Source organism: Copidosoma floridanum, unplaced genomic scaffold (assembly GCF_036245765.1).
Source record: "Copidosoma floridanum isolate Cflo_tuat_1 unplaced genomic scaffold, Cflo_Japanese_pri ptg000013l, whole genome shotgun sequence".
Taxonomy (NCBI): domain Eukaryota; kingdom Metazoa; phylum Arthropoda; class Insecta; order Hymenoptera; family Encyrtidae; genus Copidosoma; species Copidosoma floridanum.
In genome coordinates, this window is record NW_028321890.1 from 21,834,589 (window position 1) to 21,861,399 (window position 26,811).

The following is a 26,811-nucleotide window of genomic DNA, read 5'->3' on the forward strand; positions in this document are numbered from 1 at the left end:
ATCTGGCCCCAGGCAGAGACTAGATGCAGATCCGCGCATCTACGAGCCTGCAGCATATACAACCACGTATAGCTGCTGTTCTCGCATAGCATACGTGCTCCCGTAGCTTAATATCCCGAGAGCTGCTACTGCCGCGTTGGTAATCTGATCGGCACTGCTCCTAACCGGGCACTTGGAAAATTTATGCGCGTGTGTACGCGACGTCCAACGACGAGTATAGCTGGCCAGTGTGGTGTATAGGTAGTATCCCGAGATTTTTACACGGCGTTATGAACGTTACACGGGCCCTCTATTATTCCGCGAGTGGTGGACGACCAACTTTTTCGAATCTGCATTCCAGAGTCGGCGTGTGACGCAAGGTCCGTCTGTTTGCGCGTTAAAATTTTTATCGAGGGGAAAAATATTGCGAATGGTACCGCGTTATTTATAATCCTCATTAACGTTTGAATCGAAACGACTGATTGAGAAGGACGCGGGCGCGTCGTAACAAACGGCACAGCGTCGGGGACAAATTCCTCCGCTTGGCTTTTCTCTCGGGAGGTGATCACGCGTGTGCGTTGAAATACACACGTTATAAACGTCTCTCTCATTATAGCCACGTGTATGCCCACAGGCCCTTTTTTCCGCGGCTCTGTTATGTCCCTGTGTCCACATCTCGGGGTATGGATGTAGGTATACAGCATTGCGTAGCCTACACCGCGACACCGATGGGCCGTATAATGGTAGAGGAGATATACGGCCCGGCGACAGCAGCGCTGGGCTGCATACAAATGGTGTACCACACACTGCGCTATTAATATTACACGGTGTACCGGCGTATGTACGCTGTATACGAAAGCTAATAGCTGAATTGTTGATTAGCTTGGATTTATCAAATTTTTCAGCACTTGCTGCCTCGTTGTAGGGTCTTTTGGTGAGACACGGTATAAGCGGTGAATGTGATGTGGTGGTATCTAAAATTATTATGCAACAAGATCCGATTTTTCCAATTAATCACCCGAGGTTTATAATATATCTTCAGAGCTGGTGTTTGTTCAAGTAGAAAGTATTTTTTAATCGTGTTTTTTGATTCGTTGTATCATTGATTTGCTGTCATATATGCGTCAATTTAAAAAATGAATGAATTTGGACAATATTTCATACAATTATTTTTTTATTATATTGTCATGCATGATTATTAACTAGTTTCAATTAACGCATGCTGATAACCTTCCTTAAATTTATTTTATATATAAAACATTCATGTTTCAATCCTATCAATAAACTTACCTGATTTATTTTTAAATTAACAAAACTGCAGTAGCAATTAATCACAATTTGTATTAAAATGTATGATTGATTTGTTTATTTACTGGTACGTAGACACAAATACTTTTTAACCTTCCATTTCACTCATGTAGCTTTGAAAATTGCCAACTCAAATAATTTGAAGTATATAATATACAATTACACGGTACGTCAGCAGCTTGAGAACGTTCAACAATTTAAAAACCATCATAGCTCGATCATATCATTTAAAAAAAACTATATTCTCGAGGCTAGCACGTAAGGTGACTTGTGAAAGTGCGGTTGTGTCATTGAAGGCTAAAAATAAAAATCACATATGCTCATAGAAAGCTTGAAAAAGAAAAAAAAAAAAAAAAAAAAAGAGAGACAGAAAAGTGTATACCTACTTGTCAAAACATGACAATGAAATAGAGGTAAAAGCCAAATGTGGTTTTCAATACAGAGGCTGCTAATTATTACGTGGGAGAACGAGGTGCCGGAGAACGTGTAATTGTTTTGAAATAGGCCGTTCCTACCTACCTATACCTTTTCTTCGATCACGCGTCGTAAGTTTTCAACGTGGGACGTGTGAAAGACTTCTCGTGTTCTTCGACACGTTACATATCGGTACATAGATGGATACACCCAATACAAAGGGCTAGGTCTCTCTCTCTTTTTTTTTTTTTTTTTTTTTTTTTTCTTGGTTGTAGGAGTCACACTGCGGCTCGTGATCCAACGCTCAGCCGAAGAATTCTTTCTCTTCTGCGAGCCACTGAAAAGAAGCATTTATGCGCGAATGTGTATGTGAATGGCAGCGTGCGATGGTTATCGAGCCGAGGAAGAATAGACGCGCCCGTTCCGGAAGCCAGTCGATGTTTCTATTATCGCTTCCTTTCGTGCAGTGCCGAGAGAGAAAAGGAGGAAGGCAAAGAAAAGAGCGAGAGGACCTCTGGCGCACGAAATTGAATTGCATTAGCGACTATCGAATTGCGGCTTGTGCGGTTTTCGTGTTTGTCGGGCCTCTGGTGTGTGGGGACTATCGTCACTTTTTATCGAGTCGTTCGGCGCATTTTCACGTGTTAACGAAAATCTCTAGTGAAAATTAAAAGAAATATGATAGAACTAGTACCACTCGTTGTCAAAATTTCCGAACTTGGAACAGAGAAAAGCAAGCCCCACCCAAATGCCGTACTACACGCACGGAAAGCTCATATTATCCATGTTAACAGAAAGATTGGGATCTCTCGACAATAGAGATGGTTATTAGGGTCGGCTGAGCCCGAGCGTGTTTCCCTGATATTGGCCACTCGAGCCGGCATTTTGTAATCGCGCGGGTATATCCTGTCCCACTCCTTCCTCGTTTTATCATGAATATTCCTCTCCCCCGGTAGAGCTTGCAAGCTCTCCACCAAATACATATACCTACTTTTTTCTCAATCCCTCACTCGTTCGTCCAATCGCGTATATAATACACCCTTTTCCACTTTTCCTTCGCCCCTCTCATCCAGTCTACTCTTTTTTTTTTCATTCCAGGCCTCCCAGCTTATTTTCCTTCATTCAATAACTCGATAATATTACACGCGAAAAACCGATTGCCATGTGCTCACTCTCCCTCAGTTACCGAACTATTTGTGCAAGGGCCAGTATCTTATAACAAAGAAATCGTCGGTTACTGTCGTTCTTTGGTAAAAAGTATACAGATATTTTTTTAAACATTAGTTCTCAACAATATTTTCTAATTAGTAAATGCAGTTGACGCAAGTGTATCTCAATGAACTTTATTAATAAAAAAAATATATTAAAAAATCCTTTCGTACACAACGTTATTATTAGAAAAATCGCATTAGAAAAATCTCAACAGTTCTCCACGTCACAAGCCTGCTCGTATAAACAATCCAAGCACTCAATGGAGTGCTTGAATATCGTTAGCTAAAAGCTCTCTCGGCAGGTATAACAGTATACGAATATACTTATGGATCGAAGCAGCAAAAGTAGGCTTCCTTGTAAACCGGACGGCGATGCGATCCTTACAACGAGCGTTTCAGCTGTATAGATGCAACTGCAGAAAAGACAGAACGATAGTTGCAAGGAGGAGGGGGAGGGGAAGCAAAGTGCTTCCTACAACCAGTGACATAAACAACCGTGGCCGGGAAACGGGCCCATTAAACCCGCGCTCCGCGTACAAACGTATACACATTCATATATATATATATATATATATATATATATATATATATATATATATATATATATGCACGTAATGTAACATCGCAGAAATCGGTCGTCGTCGTTCCATTCGTTGTCTGCTTAGCTGTACCTGTATAGGTGGATATAGCAGTCGTGCAGCCTTACGAATGAAAGCTGTTACACCGGAAACATTAAGCGGCGGCCGGGATTTGTTTCGCTACTCTCGGCTGCGCCACCTCATTCTTCCCCCTATACCTCTTCTTTTCTACCTCGTTCTCTCTGCCCCGCGTACAAACACAAAAGATTTGGTGTTTCGTCTCTGTACGTATATATACGTGCATGTACAGTTGAATGTAGTTTTTTGGATTTTTGTTTGTTTGTTTTTTAACCAACAACTTCGTGGTAATGCAGTAGTCATTGTATCTCCCATTGTCTTGACGCTCGAATGGGACATGCTCGACTCGAAACGCGCTTACTGTGTTGCATCGTTTTGAAAATACTTGCGAAACTCCCGAATGATGCTTAGGCGTGACTCTGGGACCACTGGCGTTTCGGTTATTTGAATTTCAAGCAGCTTTTTTTTTCGTTTGTATGCTTCTTACATGATAATGCACAAAGTATTAGTCTACAACTTTTGCTGATTAAATTTTACTGCACGACGATTCGTGGTGTACTTATGTTAATCGGTCGATTTTTTTTTCTTCTGCTTTCAGATCCTTAAAGAAGTCAGTGCAGCGAGAGACGAGCAGTTATCAGAACTGGAAGGCCTCTTTACAATGCTAGATCTAGAGAGGAGCCTCAGAGACTACGATGGGCCAAAGACTACTCGGTAAGTTGAAAACATCATCTCTCGATTGAAAATTACCATAAAATCAATGTGTCGATGCGGTAAAATATAGCTGCCCCATATAAGTGCCAGTTCAGCAGAATTGAATTCAATTGTTTCGTGCAAACCGAGGGGAAGGAAAAAGGGAGCAAACGGTAGCGAGTATCGCGAAGAGGAGGAGCGTAGGGTGGCATCGCTAATTATCGGTAATTATGCGCACCGTGGGCGGGTAATTAGGATTTATGCGCATCGCGATAATCCGCCGAGAGACGTGTTGCTGGTGGTTGTCGGAGAAAAATAGGGAGTCGGACAAAGTGAGCGAGCCGAGCCTGCTCCCGCGCGTTTAATTGTTATTTACGCGGACGAATCATGCGATCGTCGAGGGGGTGCGAGGCTTGCCACTCGCACCTCGCAGCAGCGGCCGGTGCACGGAGGGAGATAATGAAAAGGAATTTACGGAAACGGCCGACGTGATTTACGGGCCCGTCGATTGCGAGAACTCACGAATCGTCTGTCCTCTCCCCCCCCTTTTTTTTCTTTCTTATCCCTTTACCGCTTTGTTGCTCGGCTTTGCGATCGTATACGTAGACGGATTTTTATCCCTCGTTTTATCAGCCAGGAAGCACAGAAGCGCTCTTCTCCTCTGCAATCAGAGGCGTAGGATGGTAAATTAAATCGTACAGCCCCCCGCGGATCTTGATTGTGTCCTCCCGTGCCTCTTAATTGCCAAATTAAAAAATCTCATTAACATGCGCTCGGTTGGCCTTTGTAGCTCCGCGTGGGTAATTAAAGTAGCTCCTTTGTCGAAGGCAGTTTCTCCTTCGTGACTTTGTTCATAGCGAACGCGTGTGTATATTTATACTTACTTAAAAAACTGCATTTGAGCTCTCAACTAATTGAATATCGTTACGAGGTAGCTTTCCCTCTGCATATACTGTATACATTATAGTCATTGGCAATAAATTATTTTTCTATGTATAATTCATGACACTGTAAGAGTGATAGTCAAGGCTTCAGTATCGTATGTTCAGCAGTCAACACTTGCATGGAACACATATATCTTAATACTCGTAAGGGTCAGCGTCTACGAGACCGAAAATGTAGTCCGTGGAGCGCCGATATGGGAGTGTAAAATATCAACGACGAGAGTCCCGTGAACATGTCCCTCTAAAACTCTCCAGTGTTGTAGATGTAGTGTGACTTTTATTGTGCGGCCGCGATCCGCTATAAAGTCCGTTGTGTGGGCCTATACTATAGCTGTGCGACTGAACTTGCACACGCGTGCTAATATCTAAAGCTAACTTCGCGATCGTCGAATCGAAGTGGGAGGAGACATGGAACGGAGTCTCTGTTTGCTTGTATTTGCAGCGCCGAAGCGAGAAGTATACGATGAAGGAAAAATTCTCTGGGGGAGGCAATAAAATTTCCGACGACCCGTGAATTTGCCATACGAAGCTCATAAAGGAATTTACGCGTGGGTGCGACAACTGGGACGCGTGGATGATGTGCTGAAAAAAGTGCGAGCGGGCTATTGTGAGTTGTTGTTGTGATGGGCTCACGTTCTAACAATTAATTTATAAATTCTTTACTTGGTCTGTGTTTTGTTGAGTTAGTTTTTTTAATATTGAAACTGAAAGAAAAAAACAAAAAACAAAAAAAAAAAACAGTACATCCTCGTAATATGTAAGGCAAATACTTACAAATCTTTTTATTATTCTGTCTCAATTCACTGGTTTAAGTATCGATCTCTCTTAAGAGTTGTCGTTCGAGAAAAATAAATTCCAGCCATTAGTTGCAAAACACCTAAAATCATGGTGATATCTAAATACTACAGTGAAAGGTACATTAATATTTAAAAAATATCACTGTAAACATATAAATTTACTTATAAAACTTATGTGAATATCTCAATGAGAAAAATTTCGTATCCCTCCAAAGTTTATTGTGAGTTTCAGTTATCTAATATATTTTACAAATACACTTTGCACATTTTTATTCTCAATACCATACATTTTTCCACTTTCACCGCCATCGTCTTTTCAAATGGAGCAAGTAATGCTCACACGCAACTGCAGTATCGCGCCCACAATCCCAACTACAACTCCCTACGCTTTATCCCATTTGAGTACACTAGATACCTACACATTCTGATATCGAGTTTCAACATTACACTTACTTATCCATTCGAGATCCATAGATCATATTACATCAATGTGCCTATCGCGTTATTTATACGCTCGTGTGGCAATTATTGTCATTATTACCATAAAGACGGAGTGTGCCATGAAACATTATGCCCCGGCGTGACGCAACTCGAATCTGCCGCGGAGTATCTCTATTATTTGCGTTCTCGAGGATCGTGACTTTTGGATTAAACGCCAAGAGCTCAGACTATTTGCTATACGAGCGAGTCTAGCTGTTCGTACAACACCCACGTCTATTTCTCTCGTGGTGCCTATGCTTATATTCATACTTGCTCGACGTGCGTTTACTATTTTTTTTTCTCCTTCCTGTGAATCATTTCATATGGCATAAATAGGATTGAGACACCAGTGAGGAAAAAAAAAAAAAACTTACGTAAATCCTCGATTCCGTCAACCTGTAATTATATTTATATTTTTCAACAACAAAACAACGTAAGATTTTTTGTATTTAGTCTCCGTTAGAACGATTAAGGCTAAACACATATTTTTCCACGTTAAAAATGGCCATCCACGTAAAAGCGTACCCTTCGAGAAAACAGTAAATCAGCATTGGTCGGCAAAGCCACTAATTACCTTCAACAAGCACGTCTGTTTCCTCGAAGGCTCATTAGACACCGTTCCCTGAAAGTCTTATTTACCAATAACTCGCAAATCATCTAATACGGCCAAAGCCAATCGATGGGCAGTAAGCAGGTATATGATTGAACTCCCGAGTGCTAACTGGCGAACGGACAGATGGACGCGTATTAGGCACTGTCCAATCATATACCCAAGGCAAGGGGTGATGGTTGTCGTGAGGGTATAGATAGGAGAGCGCGTGGAAATTGGCAATTACCGGAAACCCGCAACTAAGCTGCTGCTACTGCTGTTGCACCCCTTCACGGAACCATATACTTGCAAGCCATCCTCTTCCTTCTAAGCTGAGCTCTGATGTGTGCGTGTATATATACTTGTGCAACTTGTGCGGGTGTACAACTTCAAGCCAAACAGGCCTCCGGGACTGTGACGTAATTACAATTCGGCGGGGTGAAATTAGGAATCGCGTATGGGTATTATCGACGAGAGCCTCTCCTCCTCTTTCCTCGGGGTTGACTTTTACTCTTCGTAAGTATGCTTATAAAAGTACAGCACACACGCACTGGACACAGGTAAAAACGATCAGCAGCCCATCACTCGCAGCTGTGCTTCTCTGGCTGTTCTTGTGTGTGCATGGATATACTGACAAGCCGCCACTGCCCACACCATCGTGACTTTGTTCTGCTGCTTTTCATTTCCTCTGTATGTATACTTGATGTACGTTACACATGCGTATGGGTTCAGTCGTTAGGTACTAACCTCGGCTCTGCAGTTGCACCGGCAACGGCTTGTCCTCGTCAGCTGGCAAACTGCATCCTTCTCCGCCTTATTATTTTCTTCGTAGCTGTGCACTAGAGTCTAGACCGATGCAATAGACGCTTTTTTTTTTTTTTTGTTTTTTTTTTCTTTCCTCTTTTTTTAGTTGTAGATCCGGGAAGGAAGTACGAGCGAGAAAACGATGGATTTGTAGTTTTTTTGTCATTATTAATTTTTATTTGTAACATGACGTCTCATATTATGGATCTATGTCGAGTGTGTTGCAATAAAATTCGTGTCATAAAGTGTTTGGAATGAAAAATGAATAAACAAAATAATTCTAAAAAAATTGCATGGAATTTTCACATTTCAGTAGTAGATTAGATTTTTTTTTAAATAAAAAAAGATTAAATGAATTCCAAACATAAATGACTTATTATTTCTTTAAACGGTACTTCTCTGATAACATGAATTCGTACACACTTTGTATCAACAATCAACTCTAGTATATTTGATTTTACAACCTATTTGTGTATATTACAAACACGTTGTTCTATCAATAATCTTGCTCAATCGTAATACCAAACTAAAGTTCATTTAACACCATTCAATTTTCGATTTCAAAAGTTAAAAACGATTGAATCCAACAGCCTGTCCTCAATATTTATACAAGCAGACTTGAGTATCGATTCAGTGAAAAATCCAAGTTGTTTAGAGAAGCCATGAAATTGTAATTAAATATCAAAATGTTGTGTCCTTTCGTAGATAAAAAACTAACGGAAGGTCAGCGATACCGTGCCAAAATGGCTTGAACAATATATAAAAATTTATCTTTATTTTCCTATGTCAAATACACGAGAACAGATCTTGCAAGTCCCGAGGCAAGTCCCACAAATTGTAAAGTAACTTTTCTGATAAAGTCACAAGTATTCGTAAATACAATTAAAGTAACCCCTTAAGCGAGCACCGCGAACTTCTTGAGAATGTTAATCAAGAAATAAATTTCAATTTCCAAGATCTGGTGCAAAGAGAGAGAGAGAGAGAGAGAGAGAGAGAGAGAGAGAGAGAGAGAAAGTGGTAGACGAGAATGAAGATAATCTCAATTTCATCGAGTTCTGGGATTTGAAGAGGTAGGAGGGAAGAAGGCCCTAGCATGACCGTCCCAATTTATCCCCGGGACGGCACACGAAAATCGAATAAAGTCCCCGTCGTCGTTATGCAGCAGCAGTAGCAGCAGACAGGGAAAGAATCCTCCCATTATTTCGATGACTTTCTCACAGAGCAAGAGAGAGAAAGAGAGAGAGAGAGAGAGTGTGTGTGTATTGGCCAGCCGGTTAGCCCTGTAACCCTTGAATTCCCGTGCCCCGCTCTCGGGGGTTAAGAAGACGTCGTCGTAGCTTACTTGTTTCGATCGGCCGATCCAGATATACCCGTATACACGTGCTGCGCTGGGCCCGGCTCTAAGCGCAGAATCCCCTCGAGTATCCCTCGTTGATAGCCAAATGAACCAATTACCCGCGGCCCGCATTATCGTGTGTCTTATATACAGCGCTAGCGAAATTCGCAGAACGCGAAAGAAAAACAAGATTCGACTCGTGTGTGTGTGTGTGTGTGTGTGTGTGTATGTGTGTGTGTGTGTGTATAAGTAAGTGTATCCACGTACAAATAGCGAGCGTGTGCGTCTCCCTGGCGACGACGACGAGGAGGACTGCGACGAGGACGACGGGTCTCCTTGCCCTTGGCCTTATAGGAATTCCACTTGGCGACTGCTGCAGTAGGCAGAGGGGGATGCAGCAGCGCCTTCACATACATACACACACACACACATACACAAGCCTGCATATGAGTGCCACTGCAGGTGGATGCGGCTCTCTTGTTGCACCCATACGGTGGGAACGGGCCGCCCGAGCATTCCGCGTTGCCGCGTTGTGCCCCAACAGCACACACGCCCAGCGAAACTGGTTTTCTGCCTCCTCTTATATTCTTCTCCGTCCATTCCTCCCCCTCGTCGTCTCCCTTTATGTGCCTTTGCGGCGTGCACGAGGCATAGGACCATCCGCGAGCGCCGGCTCATGCACACCGTGCCCGTACCACATAAAAATGCACCGATGCCCCTTTTCTTCCTCTCCACGCGCGGCCTGTATGTACATTTTACGAGTTCGTAATGAGAAGCTTCGCTGTATAAGTATGCAGAGCCGGGCGCTCTTTAACGGTCCGCATTATGTCAGCGGACCCGCCAACCGATGCACGTCAAAACTCTTTCACGGCCATTCGCGTGGCTTGTGTGTAGCGAGTGATTTCTCTTTCTTTTTTTTTTTTCTCCGCACCATACGTATACGTCTCGTACTGTAGCCTCTTTTTTTTTTTTTTTTTTTTTTTTTTTTTTTTTTTTTCTTCCGTCAGTAGTAAAAAGGATCGTCCGAGAAAATTAAGACCGCACCAACGCAGCCGCGGTGTGGTGTACAACTTCATTGTTCTGACTGTGGGTTTTGCTGCGGTCGTCGGCACAAACGTCCCCGTTTGAAGCTGTTGCGAAAAGTGTTTTGGAAACGTGCAACTTTAGTTTTGTTGGTTACCGTCGAATATCTCTTGGTTACACGACAAGAAAATGTAATTGGTCGCAACTTCCGGAAACAGACCTCTCGTGTACATTGGATGATTTATTCACCCACGGCTAAGCATCGGAACGATCTAATGATAAAAGAAAAAAAAAAATAGAGATAAAACGGGGGCGATCGGATTCGTGGTGGGGCAAAAAAGTTGGATTGATAAATAACAATAAAGGAAGATAATAACCGCGTGCGAGTAAACTTAACTACTGTGTGCGCTTGTACATGGCAACTCCGAGGGTATAACGAGTCATAAAAGCACGTACCGGTAATTTGAGAGTTGTAAATTTTATCTGAAGGTTATAATCAAGATAATGCGGAGCCCTCTGGTATATATATATCGCCCAGAACAATGAAATAATTGAATTAGCTGCCTCTATTTAGTACGGGAAAATTTAATTGGGTATATAATAACAACAATGATGAATCGTTGTATTGAAGTTGTTGTTGCTGCTGTGTTACATCTAAAAATGATCTAATTAATTTTTTATGTAATGAACGTGACTGAATCTGCGGTACGCGAAAAATAATAGCAATTTATTCGATACAAAATTAACGATATATAGATTGTGATTGTAATTTATTGCGTACGAATAAAAAATTAATGGCTTTGATGATTTGTAGCTAATGCTTCTAAAAGAGTAACCCTTTTTTATTAATATTTTGAAAAAAAAGTCTATGACTCATAACTTGTATTGTAATGGTTTTGCTGCATTTGATATATCATAAAACTCAATCAACGAACCTCTTACCAGTAAACTTTTTTCTTCTAAAACTTTAAACATCAACAAATTCAATGGGCTTCATCTGTTTATATCTAAATGCTGACATAGAATACAAAATTAAAGATATTGTAACAAAATCGTCTAAAATTTAATTGTAAAAAAAAAATCATGGTAGATGACTTCATTTTCCAGAAAATCCCTCCGGAAAATTATTCTTATAAATCTACATTTTTAAATGGTATTGACATTCGATAATAAAATGCTGAGTCTTAAAAAAGTCAGAACGGAACTATGGCTTTCTTTCACCTAAATCAATTATAAAAATATTTTGTTAACGACTTGGGCATAAGAATTCAGAGGAACGTTATCTGTCATGTACGGGATGATCGTAAAAAATTCAAATCTTTTTTTTAATTAATATTTTTAAAATTTTATAATGATTTAAGCTGTTATAATTTAAAATTCGACAGTCATACAACTGTTATGATAATAAGCAGCAAATTGTTTTCATTACTATTACACACGCTTTTCGAAGGCCCTTTGCAATTGTAGCACCACTAAACGACGAAATCATATATGAAAGAAAAGTCCAACGATAACCATATTCACACAGAAGTATACTAATCGATGCATCCTCATTCAGTTTTTAACAACACGTGCATGTGGTAATACAAATTTCATCCCTCCCAATACTTATACACCAAACAGACGCACAAAGGCTGAATAATTTAGACACATGTTCAGGAACCGTCTCGTGCATGTACAGGTGATTATTGTACCACGCACAATAACTTTGAATGAATCCTTATTATTATCATTTACTGTTTACACTGTCTAGATTTATAAGCAAATATATTTAAACTTATACACACAAACTTATAATAACATTTTTTATTGCAAATAAGATTTTTTGTAGTTTTCCACAGTTGCTCGTACAATACTATCCCACCCCGGTCCTCCCGTGTGTTCACATGTAAGGACACATGACATTTCTGAATTAAAAAGCAAGGCTACCATATAGTGAGAACATGTGCCCCTTATCCCTCCTTTGATATTTCAATAAAATGGTCAGCTGTACCCGATATACAGAGGGCGACTCTCTTCGACACTTATGATCGTATGGTTGGCGATAAACATGCATATTAGTGTACTACACACACTACAGGTACGCAAATGGTATAAACAAATCGCTACGCACGATACACGTACGCGCTCCAATTTCCGTTCTATCAATTGACAACCAGCAGTAGTAGGTACGAGTTATGTATAAGAGAGCTTGTACCAATCGACCTAATCGAGAAGGAGCGAGAGAAAGAAAGACACCGAGGATCCTCATACAGTCACAGTGGAGAGCCAGCTGCCGTCATCGGGCAGAAGGACTGTATGGGTGCGAGATGGCGATCGTTTGCTCTGCTCTCTTCGATATTACCGATCGCTACCTCCGATCGGTTGCACGTGCAACGTACATCCCCAACAAAAATACAATCTTAGCTGAGGCTGACGCCCTCTAATTGGCTAATCGCTGTTCCTCTCGTTGGTTAAATATTAGAATGCAAGTCGTCGACTGCACGCCAAAGACAAACATCGGTAGAGAGTCGAAGTGTGTATATGCACAATGAGTGGAGACGAGAGTGTGCGAAAAATCGCGTGCGCGAGCGAGTCGTTAAAGTACATATCCCGCATCTGCCCGGCCGGCCGGCGTGCTCGTCCTCCTCTCGATGCCTCGGGCAATTATTTAAATGCAATTTCGAAGCTGACCGGTAGTAGCGGCCACACGTGCGTGTATGTTTGTGTATGTGTGTGTACGTAACACGCGGTACTGTTATGGGGATCGGCGTTTTTTTGCAGAGCTGACTTTTTTTTTTTTTTTTTTATCGAGTGAACTACAGAGTACGAGGGGCATTATATGCAAGGCACGCACGCGTTTTTTGGAGCACTCGCGCGATCGATGCAAATATTTTCCATCATTTTTGCTCGAATAAATACTGCGGCAACCGATGTAGTTTTTCGATGTAGTTTGGAGGACGTCGCTTGCACCGAGAAGAGAAATTTGAGACTTGGAAATTGATCGTTGCTCTGTATGTTGCATTGTTATTTTTATCACACAGTATTATCACCATACTACATGCGCTTCAAACACTCCACTCTTTTTTTTGCTCATTTCATGATTAATATGTTAATTTACTGTTAATCTTGTGCTGTGATATCCAAATAAAGTTAAAGATATCCAAATTCTTTGAGTTATCATAGCTTTTTGGAAGGAGGCGGTAATTTCATTTCACTCGAAAGGTTATATTTTTATCAAGTTTTCCTAAATGGTCGTGTTGACAATAAAAAATCAAAACAGCACAACTTACTATGGCCAAAATACAATTGCAATAAATTCCTTGAAAAACTCCCAACACTTGAAACTTAATTGAAGAAATTGCATCTCCCGAGTTGAAAATGTGTATGTACCCAGAGCCGATTTAATTTCCAAATCGACAACGCTAACTCGTAAGTACATAGACACATAAACACGTGTCCTTGTAAAAATTTCCTGCCACACTGTGTCCCTTTTTTTTCCCTCACTTCTCGCTCGGAAGGAACGAAGAGTAACGTGATTTGCGACCCGACATTGCCTCTCCCGAAAAATAAGCGAGTAGTTCGACTGCGGGTATCGGCAAAGCGTTTCCCCGATGTAGATGAACCAACGCGATATCCTCTCTCTATTCCCAACTGTAGCGCAGAGAAGCCAAGGGGGAGAGGTTGTCTTCTCCAGCGCCGAAAGTGCTCCGCCGAGATTACGCCCGCCCTGGCGAGGCTTGCCAGTTTGTCGCTCGGAGTTATGCGAGCGCACTAACGTAAATAGCCCACCCACCCACTTACTTCCCCTTGCAACCTCTTTTTCTTCTTCTTCTTCTTCCCTGGAGAAGTTGAACGTTTTATACCGATCCCTGGGAGGGAGAGAAAAATTCGCGAAGAAGAGCCAAGCAGCCGAGTTAGAGAAAAAAAGGAGGAGGAGGCTGCGCCGCCGGACTCGTAAACAACTGTCGAACACAATCTCCTAATGCACGTAGCTTTTCTTTGGCTCTCGTGAGAGATAGACTTACCGCCTACGTCGCCGTATTACCTACACTCTTTTCCGTAATAGGGACCGTCGCTGCTCCTGCGTCCTGTATGTCTGTCCTAGCCGACGACCTCCCTTTTCTACAAATACATGGGTTGTCGATACACACTTGCCGTCCTTTTTTTTTTTTGGTATAGTAACTCTTAAATTGCACGTAACCATTGTAATTATGTAACTACTCCTGAACAACATCTACTCGTAAATCGTAAATCGAGACAACGCGAGACATCATTTTCTTACGTATACCTATAAAATACACGTGCACACCATAGCAATGATGCATGTGAGACGTTTTCGGTTATGTAGATCAGGGACACGGAACAGGCGAGATGCCGGTTTGTTTTTCAGCCGATCGCTTCGCGGAGGGGCTCCTCCTGAGAGAAGAGACACGAAGCCAGGAGAAGGTAGAGGAAGAGAAAAAAAAAAACGTCGATCCGAGAGCGTTCGGGGAGATGAGGGACTAATTTGATGGACTCCGATTAGCATTCGTTTTCTGGGGGACCCGCTAGCTGTCGTCCCTTTCCTCGTCCATTTGGATTTTTTTTTTTCGTCCAGAGCTTCGGACTTGACTGCGGTTGATGCATCTACAAGTCAGCCTGGATTGACGTGTACCGGCGACGAAGAGCGAACACAAGGAGGGGTGACTCCATGTCTTACGAGGCAAGGGGTTCGCGTGTCATTTGACTGCGGGGACGAAAAAAGAGGTTGAGGAGGAGATGGACTCGTGAAGATTTGTGTACACGAGGGGTCGTCCCCCCTCCTTTTTTTTCAGAGCCGCGTTAACAAGTGCATTGCGTCCTCCTTCGCTTTCGTTTCAGCTCGGGTGCTTCTTCTTCCTTCTTTCTGATGAAATTACGATTGTGGGAGGCAAAGCGCGAATAAACCGTGTTTTAATTGGAGCTGGAAATATGAGCCCTCAATGTTTCTTGTTTTTATTCATTTGTTTTTCATACTTTGAAAGTCACTTGCTTTGGTCTCGCAGATTTTTTTAAAAGTCAAACAGGTTCTCATCAGTTCCTTCATTTAATTGGTTGTTCACTTTGAGCATTTTTTCATAATAATGCTTTAGCAGAATTTGTGATGATCTAACGAGATGGTTTATAAAGTTACCTATGGTAATTATTACTGCGTTGAGGGCGAGGTAGGCTAGTTAGCTTACATCTAGAGACCACAAACTAATTACTGTGGGACCTAATTGCGCTAGTTTAGTTTACAGCAGAAGTAATCTGTGCGGAGTGTAGGAGTTTAGGGTAAAGAATAGTTTTGTTTCAGAGTTTTTGACAAATCCAGTAGCCATTGACTGTTGTAGTTTTTACTTCTTCACATAGTGCACACCTATACACTTAAGCATATTTCATTCTACTTTACAATAAATAGTCTGAGCGATGACAGGTATTTGTAAGAAATCTCAAGGTTGGTTTTTTCGTAAGCAATATTATTAAAGTCTTTGAAGTTTGGAAAAAAAATATTGAAATGGCATACTGATTCTAAAAACATTCATTTCATGAAAAAAAAAATTTAGAAACCTATTTTCTCCTCATGATGCATTATGCATTCGCTATAATTTTCATATCGATCCTTCCATATTCCAGCACGCACTCACATTATTGGCAACCGGAGAAGTGGTAACAGTCGTATAGGAGCCGATAAAGCGGAACGTAAGCAAATTTATCGCACGATTTAACCATCGTCTTCGCATACGCGACCCTATCCCTGGAACTTCTCCTTTTTTAATTTTTTTTTTTTTTAAACTTGTCGAGACTGAAAACTTCATGCACTGCATAGGTTAAACTCGCGAAACTTCCGATGCAGGAGGAGGAGGAGGCTTTTCTAACCGAGTTGTGCGATGTACATACTTATACGTTCCTTGGCAAACTGTTTGAACTGGGACTGCTGACGCTGACGGGACTTTTTCCTCTTCTCTACTCTGAAAACTAGAGTTGCCTTCTCTTTTTTTTCGTAGCTGTTTTTTTTGTGTTCGTCGCTCGAGATCGTACGGTGCGTGCGAGAGAAAAGTTTTATCAAAGTTTCGTGAAATTTCGACATTCCTCAAATTTCGATCCTGACTTTGCAAGTGTTTACCGTCGGTTGTAACATGATGTTTTTTATATAAACATAAGATTATTCTACTTTCAATCTTTTATTTTGCAAATGAAGAATTTATTGTACAAATATATCACGAATAGAGTTATTTTCTACCAAATGGGTCTTGAATACAAAAAATGCTCTCCCTCGCACGATAAATTTAACTCTTGATCTGATAAAAAAGTAACACGTGAGCGTCGTACACACTTCGTGGTGAATATACTTTTTTTACTACTTTTTTTTGCCAAGCTCAGTTTGAACACGCGATTCTCCACTCATATCAATTACGTAGTATCTTTTGACTTTTTGTATTTTACATTGGTTGATTAATTTAAACATTACGAATAGTACAATGATCATTACTAATTTTTTTTTTCTTCCAAGTACATAAGTTATCTTAACACGTACACACTCAGCAACATAAATGGCATCACACAATATTGTTTCCCAAAGCAATAGCAATATAAAGGGAATCACGCACATTGGGAGCCGGCAATCGTGGTAGCTCGCGAGTTGACCCGGTAGCCCTACCGCAGGCGCACCTAGGCGAGAGAGATCCCGCGAGCACCCATTTCAGCGACTCCCATCAAATCTCGCTTATCCCCGTACCCTTCGATAAAAACGATAAGATCTTAGTCGGGCGAATCTCGAGGCTTTCGCCTTTGTCACGCCGAGAAATTGCCTCGAGAATAATGGCCTCCTCTGATTCTATACGTCTACGCGGCTGTAAGATGTATCGTGTAAGTATAAAACCCATCCCCCTTCAGATTGTAAATGTCATTGAAAATGGGTTTTATCTCTTGCATGTTGCAGGTTTGAAAATTTTTAAATTAACTTTTTTTTTCTCGTTCCAATTTTTTAGTATATGCATTTTTACATTATATATTTATGAAATTTTTCGTTATGGCTGAAGGATATAAACGTGTAATTATATTCAAAGATCAAACCCAAGAAAATTTATATAGTATATAAAACAGGGGACCTGTTTCTTTTATCCAACCTTTTAATCGTCTTGTGCAAAAAAAAGGTTAATGTTCATGTAACATGCAACATGTGTAATACAGTTTTTTTCTCGATTTAAGCCACATGGTAGAGGCCAAAAGTGCTTTAAATATACGCAACGTTACCTACATACTTAGAAAAAATTTTCAGTATGAACGCATCTTAAATACAGTACTTGGCTAGAAACGAATATTTTAGTGGATGATGTATCGTTGGTTTAGAAAAGTGTAATGATTATTTTTAAAACGAAAAATTGGATAGTTGCACTAATACTTATAGCTTTAAAAGTGATTTTGAAATAATAACACTGTACGGTATTGAGGCAAAACCAATGGTAACTAGTTTTGGCATAGTAATTAGTTACCCCAAAAATACCATTAGTAATACGACTGTTTTTAGGTCCAGTTGGAATATTGGAATAAGGAATATTTTTCACTTGACCTTGAAAAGTTTTTACAAAATGAGTGCTATGATAAATTTAAACACATAAGATTCAATAGGTCTTTTTGTTTCTGCGTACTTTGGCGTACTTTTCGTAATTCAAACAAAATGAAAATATCTGTCCAGTCTCTGCTGAGATCCAGAAATAATAAAAAATTGTCAATAATAAAAAGAAGCTAGCGCATCGGTTGTAGTATCAAATAAAGATTACGAACATTTTATTCTATCAATCGAAGTATTAATTAATTCGTGTATGATGTACAACAACAAAAAATTTATTTTAATTCATTCCATGACTTCATACACTCTACCGCAAAATCCAAACCGGCCCCGAATTCGCACAACACCCGTCAACTCGTTAAAAACACAAAAACCGAAAAAACCACATGCCCCTCCTCGTCTGCGGTTATCGCTCTCAAACACCCAGCTGCCCTTTTCACGCTAGTTAATCGCGTATCTGTAGAATCAGCAAAAACGCCCATGTAATAAAGGTAAAAGAAAAAAAAGACTTGGCTGCCTTTCTGAAATTACATTCACTCAACGCGACGGTCCCAATTTTTCTGAACGCAAGCGCATTTGTGTATCACAGCAGCACAGCCCTCATTTCTCTATAGTAAATACATGAAAAAGCGAGGGAAGAGAAGGGAAAATAGCAAAAAATGAAACAAAAGACGAGAAGAGGCCAAGATAATAACCCGGCCGCGCTAACTGTGAACTACACGCGGCTCAGACCGAATACGCATATACACTTTTATACACCTTTCATCCGCACGGCACAATGGCCGGGGGCAAGCAAGCGCTTCCGGAGCCTCGAGAGAGTCGAGTCGTAGACGTGCGCGTGTGTCCAAAGTCCCTCCCTCCCGGCACACGTCCATCACGCGTGCGGGCGCAGATGTTGCGTCGCTAATGTATGCGCGCGTCAACGCACGACTTTGCGTGTGTACGTGCGCTTATGCGTCCTGAACTTCCTTCTGATGGGTATAATGTAAATAGGATATGCAGGAAAGCGGGGGCGTGTGTGCGGAGGACAGAGGTGAGGGTATTTTAAATGGAATCACGTGACGGACGATCTTTGTTGATGTTGTACAGCTACCACAAGAGTGTGTATTGTGTAACATATTATATATGCACATGTATCTACTATGAAGCGGACCAGCAGTCGTGAGGCCTTTGATTCTTTTTCTACTTTTTTTGTTCTTTCGTGTGTAGCTGGCTTTTTTTCTCTTTTTTGTTCTTAACTGACGGGCGAATGGCTTCATTATAACGAGGGGTACAATCTTTTTTTTTTTTGCAGTAGTTTCGGCGGGAGATTCTGTTACATAGAGCATAAAAGGGCATCAAAGATTATAAGGATGCACGCAGTCAACGATGCGATAAAAAAAATTTATTTTATTTTTTTAAGTCTTATTCCAATTTACTTGGTAGGATTTTAATAACAAAACTAAACTATTGTTTAAAAAATTATCCATCTTAGCGGTATGTATGCGATCATTAACCAATTGCTGAACTTTTGAGTTCCTACTTTATATCTTTAAAATAAATTTATAGCTCGTTTTACAATGGCAATAAGCAAATAAATTTTCATGAAAAAACTGAGAGACATTAAATGTTTATGTTTATTTTTCGTTAAATTTATTTTAGTGGCTCTGGACAGTTTTTTTTACCACTAATTCTGGTTTTGAATGTAAGACTAAGGTCACGTGTTTTTATATGAATTTACAAACTTGTCTTATATGAATAGGTGAATTTTTTGTAATCATGAAAACTCTTATAAAGTTATTTTGTGTTTACAGCACTTGTACAACTGTTGCATATTATAGGAAATAAGTGATATTTTCATCATCAAAACGTTTTCACAAAAATAAGAAAGTTGGAAAATAATATGCTGTCATTTGCTTTGTTTGGTGTAACTTGCAAAACTCTTATCATATTCCCTAAATTGGGAGATTTTCATTGAAAGCCTCGAGTTTAGTTGGATTTTTAAATAAAATAATAATAGTTTGATTTACAATCCATTTCTCTTTCAAATAAAAATATATTGTAAGGAAAAGTTAACGATAAAATGTACAAAGAGAGTAACTTATAGTAAAACTATGGCAAAAACTACCCCTTCCCAAATAGTACAAATTAATAAACGTATAGTAAAACTCTTTTCCTGTGACAAAAGTTCCCACAGGTACAATTTTTTTTCCTACATTTCCATGGTAAAAAAATATGAAAAGCCCTTTTCTCCACGTATAATCGTAAATAAATCTTGGCTCGAACGACCATAATAACACTATTTCACAGACAGAAAGAGAAAAAGTATTGTACAAATTTCCTTAGGACATTGATCAAGTATGCAAATCACGCATTGACATTCGAGCTAAATAACACCTCTACGGTACAATGTACCATTATACGCGCGTCAGCAAAACTCTCGACAGAAAACACACAGCGTGCGCCTCCAAAGACCAACGCTAGGCCCGTCAATCTTTTTTTTTCTCCCTCGCGTGGTGCGCTCCAACGGCATTCCTACCTCCTCGGACTCGCTGCAGCGTAAAAAATCCAGTTAAGAAATTCTACCGCGAGGCTGTATATTTCCAATTAACGAAATCATTAAAAGGCCACCGCCGGGACGCCCGAGTAGAGCCATTCAGCCGGAACACGGATAGAATAGCTCGCCACGCAGTGGCGACAGGAGTCTCATGTATATGCTTTTACGCGTGTTTGCTCGCACACACGATTCAGAACGGGCCGAGCGTATACGTACAAGTCAGGTGTAGAGAATCGTTAATTTCTTTCTCGCCCTTTCCTCCTCTTCTTTTTTTTTTTCTCGGCTCTTTTGCATACGGAAGAAGCCGGTATGCAAATGCGCGCCCGACAATAACTCATGAAACTGGACCTCCCGCTGCTGTCGCACAGTCGTGTGTGTATATGCATAGCCGTCTTTGGCGCGCATATATATATACACAGGGAGCCACAAAGGCGATAGAGACGTGTCAATCGATCGATAATTCGATTGCCGAATAATGAGCCGGAGGTAGGTATGCGTACGAATGTGTGTAGGGTCCCTGTGTATGCAAATTTGCCTCGGCTCGTCCGTGCGAAGAGGTTAAAGGGAGCCTTGCGTCCTTCGTGCGTGTGAGAATATTCTAGGCGAGATGAAGGACTGCTCATTGTCCTTGGGACTGTACTGTGCGTAACGGTTTTACCATTGTCCCTCGGTCCGAATTATGTTGTTTGCAATTGGCACTTTTCAAGTAAAATTTAGTGAAAAAAGTATAATTTTAATCATTTTAATTCAATAATTTACCTACTCTTAGAACAATTTATAAAAAATAGTGGAGTTTGTAGCCTAATAATTATGGAATGACAATTCATGCTCTTCTTTCTTTTACAGCAGTAAGATGGTTTCATTTATTTATTTTATTTATTTTGTAATAGTAATAGTATTATTTTTGTAACAAAAAGTATAATGTTTATCTAAAATAATAACCATCAATGTAATTATAAGCAATGATAAATCAGTTAAGTTTGTGCGAGTAGAGCAAGTACATCGGAGAAAGTCTTGCAGCTAAACAAGAGTAATTCCCACAGAAGAAGCAAGAAAAATTGCACTTCAAAAATCAAGATAAAACCGAGCACTCAATGACACGACCGTAGCGTATACCATTAACCCCTACGTACTCGATTCGCGAGCAGTAATTAATCTCTTTCCGTCGAAACGTTGGCTAATGCGCGCATAAACAAAGTGCCACTCAATTCCCGAAAACATACACCCAAGCCTTTATTATCCTTTCTGCCAAAGACTCTCGTTTGGTATTATGTACCTCGAGCGCAGCACAACTCACGGCAACGCCCACGATTCAATTAAAAGCACGTGAGCCGCGCATTACAGCCGCGCTATCGTTCATTATAGCTTAATACTAGTCCTTTTCAGTCCTTGGCGCTGTACACACCCCGTGAAACCACTCGCTCGCGGCGGCGCAGACGGAAAAATGAGGACATTTAAATGCGTCGACTGTCTCTCGAGGCCGAAACAATGATATACAGGAGTAGGGGGAGAAAGAAAGAGGGTCGTAATTAGGGTCAAGAGACACCGGCGTGGAAACGATACGAGCGTGCCCCTCTGGTAAAAAAAAAAAAAAAAAAAAAAAAAAAAAAAAGGCAGGACTGAAGAAAGGGAACAAAAGGAAGGATCGCAGGTGGCGGTGACTCGATGCCCGTGCGTGCGCTATACATCACTCGAGATGGAGAAAGAGATCTAGATCGTTATCATCGGAAAAAGAAAGAAAGAGAGTAAGTAGCCAAAGATCTTTCGAGCTGATCGGGAGGAGTGGTATGATGGTATAGCGTAGGGTCGTAATAGTCGAAGTAGCGGTAACATACGCACACGGCTCTATAATGGAAACTCAATTAGCACGCCACAATTCAAGTGGCGAACGAGACGCGACGAGAGTCGTTGAGTTGCACCTGCGTACCTACTGTGTGGTGTCTGTGTTATAACGTGCACCTTTTTTTCTTCACAAACATGACTTTTTTTTTTTTCGTTCTGATGCTCGTTATGAGGCTCGTCTATGATAGCGGTCGATCGGGCCGCTATTACTACTACTTTTCATCCTTGCTGTATAATTATAGACGAGGTGTGTTTTGCTCTTTTTGCGCTAGCTCGATTACCCTTCTTTTTTTGTTTAGAGGGTTGGTTTTTCTTTGCAAAAGTGCTACACGGACATGGGTATAATGAGCAGAGGGAGCGTTAAACTTAATGACCGAGTAGCCGTAGTTCTCGGAGTGTGTTTTTTCCTGCTCGTCATTCCCTCTGCGCTTTTCTGGAATTATCCGGCTAATGTTCGAGACGTTTTACTCAATTGCCGAGCTTTTAGGAAAATGGCAGGTATACCTGCTTGTATACGAAAAGTGACTTGCATGTATTGTAAGTGAATGTTGTATTTTTTAACGTTTTACGTTGATTTAGGGTGGATATTCAAATATTGCATTGTATACTGTAGTATAACATTATTATTTTACGAAAAAAAAAAAAAATACTATTTGTTTATTATTTCTATTGTTTTTTTTCCCCCTTACTTAAATGAAGATGCATTGTGACTATTTTATTTTTTAGTATTGTCATACAGAGTGGCATCAATTATGTAATATATTTGGTATTGACTATCGACGTTTCATTGACAAAATTTTGCTCAAAAAATTTGATAAACCTTTGTGAGTTTTACTTCACTGAAATTCAAGATCAAATATAATTTGTAAGTTATCCGTCTCTGTGAGAACTGCTCGAATCGCACTTTTGATACTCGACCGAGGTAGTACAATATTCATACAATTTATTACTCTAGAGCATAATTAACTAACTAGTGAAATTTATTACGATTCCATAATATTCGTCAAATAATTTTGTGTCCAAAGCATTCTACAGTGGCCCAGTAAACAGCACACTTGCCTCTTAGATCTTTAGAAGCTTTTGGTTCGATTTCCACTCAATGGCAATGTGCGCATATTGTTGTACTTAACGCAGCAATGAACAATTGATTCGAAAAAGTTTATCACATGAAAGTTGTGGTAGTGTGCAATCTTTTCTGAACTTATGATTTTTTTTTTTAAGACGAAATTTTCATTAAAAAGTTCACAAAAGTACGACACATTACTCCCCCGACTTTCAAGACATGTATAAACCACTATAATTATATTCATACCTCCATACAAAAGAGCACCAATCGTGGCAAAATAAGAAATTTTCAAGATTCGCGCGATCGCGCACTACTGTTTGATATTCCGAGGGGCAATTCGACGTGTATATATTTTATATTATTAAATCTCAATGTACACTCGCTGCTTTCTCGAGAACCAAACCGGCATTGTTCACCTACCCGTACTCTCGCGTATATATAGATACATATGCGTATACACCCCGTACACACGTATGGTAAACTTGTATACGCCTTTTGGAAAAGCCAGACTCGGCTGCGACGAGAGAGCTGCATTTTCTCCACCCCGTTTCTTCTCCGCAACAACAGAACTCGTCTCGAGATTCGGATTGGCCACGGAATATTTACCACCACCCCCTTCCCTCTCCTTCTTTTTACCAGTACGTGTGTATATATGTAAACGCGGTGCGCATCACAATAGCCCTCTGATGAATGCTGGTATACATTTACATGGGAAATGCGTCTTGCGGGGTTCGGAGAGCAGCGAGGGAGGAGGGTAGGAAGGAACGATCGGCGTGAAGTGGTCCAGAAGACTGGAAAGATCGTGGAAGGAATTTTCGTGGGCGGCAGAGACGCCATTTTTCGTCCTCCTTCCATCACTACCCGTACGAAACGGTTTGTATATTTTTGCGTGATGTATGCGGGGCTCTCTCTCTCTCTCTCTCTCTTGCTGGTTTGTGTGCTTTGCTTGACGCGTGCGGGGGATTCGTTAAGTCGGGAATGCAGTTGAGTGGTTTTGCAAGAGCTTGCACCATTGCACTATATGCGTGGTGCTCTACAATTACTCATGAAGCGGTGTGGAGTTTTTTTGTTGTTTTTTTTGAGCTGCAAATTGGTATTTTATAGCCTAAAACTGTTGCAACTTTTCATCAGAGATGGTTTTCAAGTAACTGATTATTTAATCAAGTGGAGCAACATTTCAGACAACAAATTTTATATCTCGTATAAAATTTTCGCAAAACTGTTTAATTTAACCTTATATTTTCTAAAAGTCAATGACGTTAAAACATTATCCCAAAGAAATATTCCATAAGTACAAGTCGTTTAAGCATTTTATTCAATCTTTGAAATCTTTTTCTTCTCTGCGTATGAATTTCATAAATGTATACCGAATAAAAAAAGTTCACCGTTTAAAGAGCAAAATCGTTCATTTCAGTAGTTGGGAAAGAGTCAATAAAAAGCATACGATGGGCAAAAAAAAAAAAAAAAAAACAAGTTGGCAAAAAAAAGTTAAAAAGAGAAAAAAAATATAACCGAGCGATTGCACGGGCTGGCTCACAAGAGGCAAAGCGAAGAGCAAAGGCAAAATCAGTGGCTGTATAAAAGCGAGAGCTGCTCGTCGCGCCTCTTAAAGGGGTGCGCCATCAGCATCGCCGGCTTTATTATTAAGCGCCAACGATCTTAAGCTCGCTCTTATGAAGCTCGTCCCTTTAAATTCTCCGTGGCCTAGTTTGAATGCGCCCGCGACCTTGATAATAGTTTATGAAGGAGCGTACCGAGGCAGGGGGACTCGACGTTACGGAATTAATTAACCTACAACCTACCCTCCCTCGGTGGTGATCGTCCTTTCTCTCTCTGTCTCGCAATTTTGCTTGCCTTTCTCCTTCCTTCTCCCTTACATTACGCGGGTCGAGGACGGGTATGGGAGAGATAGAGGCAACCACTTTATACTCTCGCTCTCGAAATTCCATTACCCACTTTCTGCCACCCCTAGCACAAGCTCGTTTGCAGCCAACACCGCCGGGCTGTACTAACTCTCCCCGTGGAAGCTTTCATCCTCTCCCTCCCTCCACCTCGAACCCGAGCAGCAAGCGCAGAGTTTAACTACTCCCTCCAATGCAATTCAGCTTGAACTTTCATCTACTGCACTTTATACAACTTGTACACCGGGACAACGCGTTTGTTTAGGCAAATGATTCGGGGTTACTCGTTACTCGTATTAGAATATTGAAAAAAAAAAAAAAAATTGAGGTCATAGCTTTGATGATAAAGTTTATGCGATTAATGGACATGATTTAAAAAATAAGGTTTCAGAATATAACCCCTTATTAATGTTTGTGTATGCATCAATTTTAGTGTCCCACTGATTCAGGCTGATTCTCTGTTCTCTATTTGCGATTACATAGTTGTCTCGAACCGAAGACGGTGCAAACGCAATAATATGGGACACAATCTCTTTTACAACTGACCCATGCCAGCTGACGTAATAGCGTTCTAATTTTAACTACTGCAAGTAGAGTGTTGATAATTTTGTTTTGTAAAAAGAACAAAAAAACCGAGCGATTCCTTAGGACCTTGACACATAATTTCAAATACCCAGGAACCAATAAAATTTACCGTTGAAAAAGGAAGAAAAAAAACAACCAAGCATAGATCAGTTGGCAACTCAATAAATCAAGCCAATCCATTAATACTCGTTCAAATTATGCACCAGCTGCTTTACCATAAATTATCATTTGGAATGCGCTAAGACTCGGGCATAATTGCTCCGCCCGACGACTCTCTCAATCCGTTTCGACTCGGCTTTAAATCACCAGCTGAATTCCGTATAAATGCATACAAATATACGCACAGCATCCCCAGGTCCTTTAGGCTAATTCGGTGTCCCTCGACTTGACAAGCGTCGTTACACATTCGATTCAGATTAGTCCCGTCGCCCTTAGCAGAGCGAGAAAGGGAGCCACTTTGGCGCCACTGCAGCTTTCGGCTTCATCAGTAGCCCACGGGCTCGAAGCAGGACCGTCAGAAGAAGATGGACACAAGGAATAAGACGGAGAAGAGGGTCACATCCGTCTTGTTTCCCTCCCCGTCATTCCATTGGTATCCGCGAGTCGCAGCAGCAGCGGCCAGGAGAAGAGAGATCCATTTCGCATACTGTCACTTTGGTTTCGCTCTCGATTACAGGAGTCCCTTCGACGACTCTGGAGGGCCCGGTTCTCCGTCTTCTTCTCCTCCTCATCCATTTTCTTCTTATTCCTCTGTTTTTATACTCTTTTGCTGCTGCCGCAGGCGTGTTTATTTGGCCGCGAGCCTCGGCATAAATCTGCAACTGTTTTCGACCGAAGGATCCTGTCTGTCTTTCTTGTGAAATATGATAATGCATGCGCGGGATATACGTGGGCTCCGAGTGGAAGCTTCCTCTGCCAGGGCTAAGGTAAATCCGCTTCCGGAACTTTTCGTATGCATGTATGTGCGCTCGAGTTGAACGGGTGTTTGCTCGAGTGACGAAGAAGAGCTCGCTGGTCTTCTTACTCTTACGTGGAGTTATGTTTCTTTGCTTTTCTTTTCTAGAACTTGTTTTGACTTGTCGGTCTTCGTTTCCT

General features: G+C 40.9%; 1 protein-coding gene across 1 annotated transcript in view; it reads left to right on the forward strand.

Moving 5' to 3' along the window:
• The window catches only part of MESR6 (misexpression suppressor of ras 6), a 522,313-nt gene that overhangs the window by 388,855 nt on the left and 106,647 nt on the right, over nucleotides 1-26,811 (forward strand). The window contains exon 6 of the mRNA XM_089591368.1: nucleotides 4,167-4,282. Within this exon, the coding sequence (XP_089447494.1) occupies nucleotides 4,167-4,282 (116 nt within the window). The remainder of the gene's footprint in view (nucleotides 1-4,166; nucleotides 4,283-26,811) is intronic.